At 39.2% G+C, this 9,816-nt stretch overlaps 1 protein-coding gene across 1 annotated transcript; it reads left to right on the top strand.

Moving 5' to 3' along the window:
* Nucleotides 1–256: 256 nt before the first annotated feature.
* On the top strand, nucleotides 257–9,096 carry LOC129367359 (protein FAM83F-like). The gene is made up of 5 exons (XM_055041733.1): nucleotides 257–887; nucleotides 3,920–4,087; nucleotides 5,024–5,145; nucleotides 6,222–6,937; nucleotides 7,516–9,096. Exons 1-5 carry the CDS (start codon nucleotides 414–416, stop codon nucleotides 7,560–7,562), a joined length of 1,527 nt encoding a protein of 508 aa, XP_054897708.1. The 5' UTR covers nucleotides 257–413; the 3' UTR covers nucleotides 7,563–9,096.
* The last annotated feature ends 720 nt before the right edge of the window (nucleotides 9,097–9,816 follow it).

Here is a 9,816-nt window from a genome sequence, read left to right as displayed (position 1 = left end):
TATATATATATATATATTATATATATATATATAAGCGAGAAAGTGTAGAACGAGGATAAGTAATACATATTTATCCTCGTTATATATCCTCTAATTATATTGATTTTTTAATCAATATAATTATTCCCAGTACAACACAACAGCAGTTTTTTAGACCATCCTAAAGAAGACGTATTTGACTCAAATAGTTGTACTGTAGGATAGTTCTCTTTTTTCCATTAGCACTTGAAAGCACCACAGTCCGCCCCACCTCTCACGCACGGGGTCAGGTAAGAAAACTTCCCAGCTTTATGTTTATTTATTTTTTTCACCTGTGCGGTCGCACGGGCGAGCACTCTGAAGACCCAGTCAGTGGAGCAGGGGCCTGGGGGAGGTAGTTTGACCTCCCTGGGGGTGTCAGGGCTTCCGTAGCCATGGCTGAGTCCCAGCTCATGTGCATGGAGGACGGGCACATCGGTGTCAAAGTCCCGGAGTCCAAGCCGGAGTTCTACTACAGCGAAGAGCAGCGTGCTGCGGTCGAGGAGCTGCTGAAGAATGGCGACGGCGCCTTCAAGACGCGGCTCAAGGAAGACAACGTCACAGACTTTTTATCCGCGAGGGAAGTTAAAGTTCTCGTGAGCACTTTCAAACAATATAACTGTAACGACACCAGCAGCAGCAGCAAGCCGGCGGAACAGGGAGCCGCTGGGACCGACGCAGACTCAGGGGTTCATTCCACCTACTGGCCAGTGATGTCGGACACCGAGGTCCCGACGCTGGACATCGGCTGGCCCAGCGGGGGGCTCTTCAAAGGGGTGACCCGGGTGGCCGTGCACACCCACCCACCCAAAGACAACGGACCGCACATCAAGGAGGTGGTGCGGCGGCTCATCCAGGAGGCGAGCAAGGTGAGGACCCGAACAAATGGGCTCGCATCGCCTGGTTATTTCATTTATGACAAGCGGATAATTCGTTTGACGTAATGACGCAAAGCAAAAAGAAAAAAAAATGCAGCTTTTTACATTCCCCATATACGTCAAGAAAAAGATGGAAACCCATTAGAAGCAGATGTGCAATGAACAGAACACAGATGCTGCAGTTTGAGCTTTAGTTCCCTCCGAACAAAAGTTTTGTTTGTCTTTCATATTGTTTTTGTTTTTATTTGTTGAAATAGTCTCATCCTCTAAACACTACCCCAAAAGTTAATGTATGGTGTGTTTTTGTTTGTTTGTTTTTGTGTTGTTTTTTCAGCATGGATCATGGACCTTGAAGCATTCTTCAGGTTTTAGTCACTTTTAAATAATGAAAGGCAAATTAATATTAACGAAATATTTCTTAGCTAATACATATATTACAAAGTAATTCATTAAGTGAGAGCAAATGCTTTTAATGCCAAAGTGTTAGAAATTAAGTCCAAACATGGGGGTGTCTTTAACAATAACAAGGAAACTTTTATATGATTTACAGGAAATGACATCACCTTTTTTACAACTTGAATCATGGGACTTTCTTATTCCTTTTGTGAGTCAGTGGGGCAAAAGAGAGTATTGTGTGACTGTCCTGGCACAAATAATCCAACGTCAAGCCTGAAACTTAAAGGGACTTAGAAATATAACACAGTCGAACATTGTATTCAAACAAACCTTGTAGCTCAGTTGACTGAACTCTTTTCCCAGTCATTTTTTTTCCCTAAAACATTTAGTTAGAATGGTAAGAGGAAAAATCCAGCAGGATACACCCATATCTGAAAATCGTACTGTCCTTCATATGTGTAGGTGTAAACTTTAGCTTTGAGTGATTGTAACATTGTAACTTTGGACCTGAATGAGCGTAACCATGCAACAGGCAGCTGTGGTGTTTGCTCATTCAGCGCCGGGTCCTGAGCTGAGTCATCCGTTCCTCTTCAGAGGCTGTGCCTCAGCTCTCCTCTGTAAAAGTGGGTCAGGAGAATGAAACCCTGATTTACGGTTTTTTAGTTTTTCTTGTTTTATTACCCAGCTTATCTCCACATTTTCACGGAACACTTTTGAGTTCCCCTCCCTGTCTTGTTTCCTTTGTCTTCATCCCCATTTCATCTGATGCGACGTCATGTGCCCGTTCGGCTTTCACTTTACTTGCCTCAGTGGTTCTGACTTGCTTGCTGACATTCTTACAATTGTTTCTTTGACAACTTCCTGGTTGAAAATAACAACATATTACTGGTTTTCTGAGTGGTAAGGCTTGATATATAGACAGTGACTGTTAATGTCATGTATTGTTCTGTAACAACTGATTCAAAGTTTTAATTATAACTTTTGGTTGTAACCTGGGAAGAATAATCTGGTGCGTTCTTACTGTTGCCAACCAAACGACGCTATGTGAATTCTGTTTGAAAAAGAAAAAGCTTGGCGCTGCTGCTGTATAAAATACGATGTTTTATTTTATAGATTTCTGTCACGATACAGGTCTTAAATTTAATCCATAATGGTATTAAAATGTTTTTCAACAGCCTTAAAGTTTACTAAGGCTTTTAGTAACACCATAAGGTGTTTGCTGTGAAAATACGTTTTCCCAATGAAAAATAGAGAAATAGAAACTTGTAAGTTTCTGTTGAAACCTGCCAAAAACTAAGCCAATCAGCATCATTTTGACCTAGCAACAGATAACACACACACTTAAAAGTGATATAGAATCAAAGTACGTATTTGTAAGAACTACATGAACATAACTTTATTCTATTTATTTCTCTTGTACGTGTTTTGTTTGTTTGATTGCAAACGATAAAGGGCAACTGTCTGCAGGCCGTAACTTGTTGCTCGACTTATTACCCTTAATGAAGCCTGCTCAGCATTTTTCCTTTGAGTTTCCTTTGAAACCAGCAGGCCTTTTCTCCCAAACAGAAAAAAAATAAATAAATCACTGGCATTTAAAGGGAAATCTTTTCAGTGACTTCACTTGTCTCCTGCTCTTTTCCTGCTAGCTTGTGCGGAGCATGTTCAAACATGCCTTAAAGCTACTTTTGCTTGTTTTTGAAGCTTTTATTTTAATGGATACTTGCTGCGTATTGTAACTTCTAACCATCTATGTACGATTTAGTGGGTGAACGCTAAACCTGTAGTTATTACAATCCTTATAGAAAAGAAGGCACATGGTTTTTACACAACAGATGGATTTAAGACTTCAAATAGTTTTGTTTATTCATCTTCAGCATTGGTATAAAAGAAACCAGCAGAAGGAAGTGTGCGGTTTAAATCTTTACTTTGAACAAATGAAATATCAGGGAAAATGAGAAAACAAAAAAAATTATATATCGCGATAATAATTATACATAAAAACAAAAACAAGACTTCAATATCAGATTCAAAACGGAGAAGGAAGAAGACGATTAAATCTCACCCTCAACTGTCTCATCCAAATATGTTCCACATTATACATATTTACGCATCTAATTTTTACTCATGTCACAATTTCTACTCTTGAGCTGTTTGGGGAAAAAAACAACTCGAAGGGTCTTTACAGCACTTTATCGAAGCAGGAAAAGCATCAGTGTGTTTCAGGGATTTTGGCTGAGAACCGTCAGCTTCACCACACGGTTTCTATGGCAGCCTCCCGTTGGTCACCATCCAGATCTTCAGTTTTTCCCTCTGTAGTCAGAAGGTGGGGTTCTGGATGTGGGCCGAAGAAGTGAGCAAAATTTAAGTCTGAATCTTTTGATTATTTTTTTTTTCTCTTTTTAAATCTTTTGGCAATGTGTCTGAAAGCTTATTAGGTTTTACAGTTTAATTAGAGCACAAATAGTAACCCCAGAAATCTTTGTTTCCTATTTAATTGTTGTTTTTTTTAACAGACTTAATCAAATGCAACACCCACCGATTTCACACTGGGTTTCTAGAGAAAATGTATCAGTTGCAACAACTCAGATCCACAGACTATTGGACTTTCTCTCTCTCTCTGTCTGCAGGTCATCGCCATAGTGATGGACATGCTGACAGACATCCACATCCTGCAGGACCTGATGGATGCAGCTTGCTGTCGGTCTGTGCCTGTTTACATTGTGTTGGACGACCAAGCTGTTCCTCACTTCCTGGACATGTGTTCCAGGCTTCAGATTGGCTCGCAGCACCTCCGGGTTAGTCAGCACTTTTACATAGGCATCATTTTAAATTAAAAAATAAATAAATAAAAAAATAGGTTTTGACTGATTTTTATAGAAATTCAACTTAATTTTGAAAGATGAAAGTGACGAGGTTAAATCAAACTTACCAAGGTGTTTGTTGATGTCACTGCCAAAACTCTGAGAACTTTCTGAGGAAATTTGGTGACTTCATTTCTACTTCACCAGAGCTGCTGCTGAGAATTCATAAGCACTGCTTTTGGTGGCCACAAGAGGCTGCTAATTGCTCGCAAAGGCAGACAAGAGTCATAACGTGTAAGAAAAAATGAAAAGGGTAGATTTTCAATAGGATGAGTGAGACAGGTATCTGGATTTAACTGTGAGAGCATCGAGAGGAAAAGAAGACAGAAAAAGAAACTGAATTTGTCTGTCATTCTGCTGCAAACTGAAACTAAAAACGCAGTTTCCTTCAAATGTTTATTACATTTTTGAACAATAGCAACTATTTTTTTGCCACCAAAAATACAGAAAAATAAGTTGTTGCATTTCTTTCTCAAATACAGAATAAAAACACACAAAGCATTCATATTTACCAGATCAGGCTAAAATAAAATTCTGTGAAACAATATGAAAGTCATGTTGGGCCCGCGCATTTCAAAAGAGTCGAGCCGAAAGAGCTGAATCTTTGAAAAAAATTCCCCAAAATATTTTACTTGCATTAGGTCCAGTAAGTCAGTTTATTTCTCTTTCATCCTTTTTGTTAATGTTTAACAAGTAAAACATGGAGTGGTTGTAAAAAAACATAAAGGAAATTCTAAAAGACTGAAGAAATCAACGCATCACTGAAATGAATGTCTTATTTTATTATGAATGATGCTTTATATTGTTCTATTTGCAGTTTGATTTTGCTTTAAAACGTCACGCATGTTATAACCATCTCTTAACTTGCAGTTCATCCGAGCACGATCGCTTCAAGGAGTTGGCTTCAATATGTCCTTCGGTAGACTCCCCGGATCGCTTTTTAGTAAATACATGCTGGTGGACGGAGACAAAGTAGCATTTGGCTCTTACAGGTAAGAGTGTTTGTTTTATACCGCACAATAAAAAAGTAAAAGATATTCAGTCTAAAGAAAGGCAGTCAGATCCAGATTTCTTTATGCTTTTAATTCATTGTGTCCTCTATAAACCAAAAATTGACAATGAAACACAATCATTTTTATTTAACCTATTTCAAATGTCTAAATACTTATCCTGAAATGTATTCCCAATACAAGTTAGGGCAATAAAACTTGCGTGAAGATTTTACAAATAACAAACTTTATTTTAACAAATTCCTGATGGGTGTAGAGTAATTTTTAATCTCAATCTCAATGCAAAAGGAGCATTAATAAAGTCCCTTTTTTGTTTTTTTTACCCATAATTTATGTTTCAAAAATCTCAAAATGTGCTTTAAAGTATCTCCACTGAGAACAGTAATCAAGTTGGATCAGTTCGAGTTGTTTAGATTTTGAAGTCGAGGTAATGAAATGCAGTCTTGATTCATTCCAGCTTTCGCATTAATATTTGACCACAGCTGATATCATACCTCGCTTGTTAATGTGTCCAAAACAAAATAAATGATTTCAAGGAGGGGTGACATTTCTTTCTGTGTTATTTATCAATGTCTGTTCAGCAATGTCAATTTGCACAAAGCACTGTGTCAACCTAACAAGGCAAGGCAGGTCAAAAAGTCTTTCTTTTATTGTTTCGGAAGGAGAACCAAAGGCTAAAAGATGCCAGCATAGAGCAGCTTTTTTCATATACAGAATTAAAAACATTGGCTTACATTGTACCACCTAATTATTATGAACCAAAAAATCTTTTTTGTAAGGTTTAATATGCCATGATATCTCTTTACAACCTCCAGGACTACCAATGTGCGCTCGCATTGTTCATTTTAGACGTTAGAAAAATAGTTGTTGCTATTAAAGTAACATCTTACTTGGTACCAATGTCTCACTTTGTTGTCTCTTCTTACTCTGAGCGTTTTAGGTAAAAGAAAGTCTTCTATCAGCAATGCTTGGTCCCATTAAACTTAACATTACCTAGTTCAAGCTACAGAGTTGATGAAGAGCATTGACGATTGTCTTCATTCTCATCTCGGTTCCAGTTTCTCTTGGTCTGCTTCCCGAATGGACCGAAACATGATCACTGTGATGACGGGGCAGGTGGTGGACGTCTTCGACAGAGACTTCCGTGAGCTGTACGCCATATCAGAGAAGTTGGACCTCTACAAGGAGTTTCACGTCAGTCCCTCTGCTGCCAAGGTGACCGCCACAATTCGCCCCAAACTGGAGCCCAAACGCCCCCCGTTACCAGCGACCACATCCCGTTTCCAGGTGAGCCTCGGAGACTCTCGGAACGTTGAAATCCAGGTTCCTGCCCACAAGTACTACAATCCCAAATACTCGCTGCTGTTCGGAGGTTCTCCACTTCCTGCAAGATCTCTGCATGACGAAAGAACGAAGCCGGATCTCGCAGATGTTCGCGAAGACGAGGGAAGGCCTCGAGTGGCCAGCAGTCTTAAGCTCGATGGGCAGAGTCCGTTGCCCTCAGAGGCCCCAAGTGAGAACTTCAAGATGCCAAACAAAGTATCTGTGGGGAAAAAGAGAGGCTTAACTTGGAAGTTTTCGAGGAAAAAATCTCTGGGTAAGCTTTCTGTTAGAAATACAGGGAGTCCGTCACCGACAGAGACTCATCCCAATGAATTGGAAGACGGTGCCTCGGTGGTTGTGGTAAACCCAACCAAAGGGAATAAGAAGCTTTCTAAACTGGACCAAAAAACATTGTCTCAGCAAACTGTCAACACGTCACATGACAAAGAAAGTAAGTGCCTAATGAAACAAAATCTAGTCCTGTTTCTTCACAAAACCCTTCTTTGAAGAGACAGGACTATATGTAGTCATAACATAACATATGTGAATGTAAGAAGGTTTGATTGAATTTTTAGCCTCATTTGGACGTAAGGCCTCATATTTTTCTCTGCTATACGGATAAATGGTCTTAAAATGCTAATATTCTTATTTTTCACTAAATATAGAAGATTTTTAAGTTATTGGTTGTCAAAGCAGGTATGATCCTCCTAAAAGGTATGAACTGCCATGTTTTTGGCATGAAATGGTTGAAGGTGTACAACAGTATTTTGTACTTTCTGCTTGGTTGTTTCTTACCCACCAAAACATAGAAAATGTACAAAATGGCAGAAAGATTTCCCTGCTGATTCAAGTCAAGAACAGAATAGAAGTATTCAGAAAAGCACAACAAAAACAGATTTAAAACTGGAGTACTTCTCTCTCTATTTGCATGTTATTGTTTGTTTTTATTTAATATTAAAGTGCTGTAGGTTCTGAATGAGTTTCATCTCACTAACTTTCAAATGATCTTTTATTTTCTTCTTTCCACAGGTTTGAAGAGTCGTCGTCATGGAAAATCAGGATGTAAAGCATCCTGAGCTGAACTTGTTTGACGCTTTCAACGGCGTATGTCTACATGTTCTTGAAACAGACGAGGAAATGACTTGAACAGAGCTGGGACACCTCAACATCACGCACGTTTTGAACGAAGACCAGATGAATGTCCAGACCTTCAGCTGTCGATCTACTGCTTTCACATCTGGAGCTGCTGATCTGACAGAACCCCTGGAATCACATATGTATGGAGGCCTTCTTGTTCTGGGTCTGGGTTTGGTTTTTATTTTTTATTTTTCTTGCAAACATGGGTGGATTTTTAAACTTGTTCAGGGAGTGTGTTTATGTGTCATACCTGTTTATCTAAATTGCAGAATAAGAAAAACCACATTTATTCCTAGAGAGAGGTTGTTTGGTTTCAAATTTAAATGAGATGAATTGGATCTGACAATGGGGTTTTTTTTTTTCAGACCTATTCAGCCACGCTGACTCTTCTAAATATATCAAGCATATATTTCTATGAGGAATCCTGGTTTGCAATGAAGTTCATGCACTACTGATATCGCTGCTAACAGACTACAGATTAGATTTGTATTTATTGAATCGGGTCATTATTACTTTTATTTTTCCCACATGTATGATCATGTACTGAATGATGATGCCTCTACAGTCTGCTTGCAGAATCAGTATCTGCCCAACCGACACATTAATTTTCCTAACAATGGGAAATAATTTAAAGTAGAGGTGTTTAAAGAGACAGAGACCTGCTTTTTAATGCTGAAGATGAGCTACTCTTGAGTTACCACACAAAATCAATACTTTGCAGAGGTTCCTGGACCTGATGCACTGAACCCACATATTGAGCACCACAAACGGTTAATAGCCGTTATTTGTCATCATCCTGTTATAACAACCACCAGAAGTGCGATTATAGCGTAAATGATACATTTCAAGTTTAATTTCACATTTTCACCCAGAATCCTCTGTCTTCTTTTCAGCAGCATGATCAACCTTTACGGTATCTTTCTTGATTCCGGATAGGGCTACAAAAAAACAAAAGTTTCCTTTCATTTGAAGTAGGCAGCCCTCGTCTGCATGGTGTGTGTTTACAGTGTGTGAAAGCATTTTTTTTTTTTTTTATGAGAGAGTTGCTCACCATCAGATTACTCTCATGTTGGTGACAGGAGGAGGCGATAGAGCAGCAGATGTCAGATAATAGAAAAGCCTGTGTGAAAATATACACAAATGCAACAACATGGTTGGTTTTATTTCTATGTACGTGAAATAAAACCACTGCATTAAGTTGTACTAAACTTAAAAAATGTAAACTGTGATGACCTTGAACAGACTTTTAACTCTTTATGCACAAGTAACTTTGAAACTTTTAGATTTTTTGTGCTGCATTTTGATTCACTCATAGTAAGACAACAAGAAATCCTCAAAGTCGTAACACTTAAATGAGCAGACATTGTGTTACCCATGTAGTGGCATGTTGGGTTGTTGGATGTAGGCAAAGGTTGGATGCCTGTCATTTATTGTTTCTGTATGTTTCAATAAATCTTTGGTGTTTTGTTCTTTGTCTTGTGTTCTACGTTTGAATTTTTCACGGATTCTCAACTGAAAGTTTTCCATCCAGTTCATCTTTAGCGCCACTTGTTGTGACAAATGTCGTCACAAAGCAGTTTGTCAAAAAAAAAATAAATATTTTAATTCAATCACATTCCAATTGATCCCAGTTATCAAACGGTACATTACTCTCAATGAATTATTGAAAGCAGTTTGAAAAGTGCAGAAGGAGACTCCTTGGTGATCTGTGTTGGTTTCTTGTAAAAAAGCCGCCCTTTATTGCAGAAGATTCAAAAACCATCCAATCAGACTCTTGTTGAAACTCAACTGCCCTGTTTAATAGTTTCCTGCTTCAGCGTTGACGAATTATATAACAGAAAAGAAACCTTTTTTTGTTTGTTTTGTTTAACAGTATTTTTCTGCAAACCGCAGCAAAAAGAAACAAAATTAAAGCTGCAAGCAGCCTCGAACGGCCCTCGCAGCCAAGCGCCGCTCCGGCCTATTGCCACCGCGGGGTACGAGCAACCGCCGCCTCACGCCAGCCACCACAGAAGCTCTCACGCAGTTTTCAGCTCCTCCGCCCGCACCGCGGAAGCTGTTGCTCAGATTCCATCAACGCTGGACACGTGCTAACACAGAAGTTGTTGCGCAGTTTCCGCGCCCGTCCACCAGGCGGTACGCACTGATGCGTTCGGAGGCGCTCCTTGACGATGCAAAAAATGTGGTGCAGAT

The sequence above is a fragment of the Poeciliopsis prolifica genome, unplaced genomic scaffold (assembly GCF_027474105.1).
Source record: "Poeciliopsis prolifica strain line A6 unplaced genomic scaffold, Auburn_PproV2 SCAFFOLD016, whole genome shotgun sequence".
Lineage (NCBI taxonomy): Eukaryota > Metazoa > Chordata > Actinopteri > Cyprinodontiformes > Poeciliidae > Poeciliopsis > Poeciliopsis prolifica.
This window is presented reverse-complemented; position numbering and strand designations above follow the sequence as displayed.

Bases quoted from the DNA above. Each gene is read 5' to 3' on its own strand.
- LOC129367359 (XM_055041733.1), top strand. From the start codon at position 414: ATGGCTGAGTCCCAGCTCATGTGCATGGAGGACGGGCACATCGGTGTC. The intron at 4,088-5,023 runs GTTAGTCAGCAC...CTTAACTTGCAG, and splicing joins TTGGCTCGCAGCACCTCCGG to TTCATCCGAGCACGATCGCT. The intron at 6,938-7,515 runs GTAAGTGCCTAA...TTCTTTCCACAG, and splicing joins CACGTCACATGACAAAGAAA to GTTTGAAGAGTCGTCGTCAT.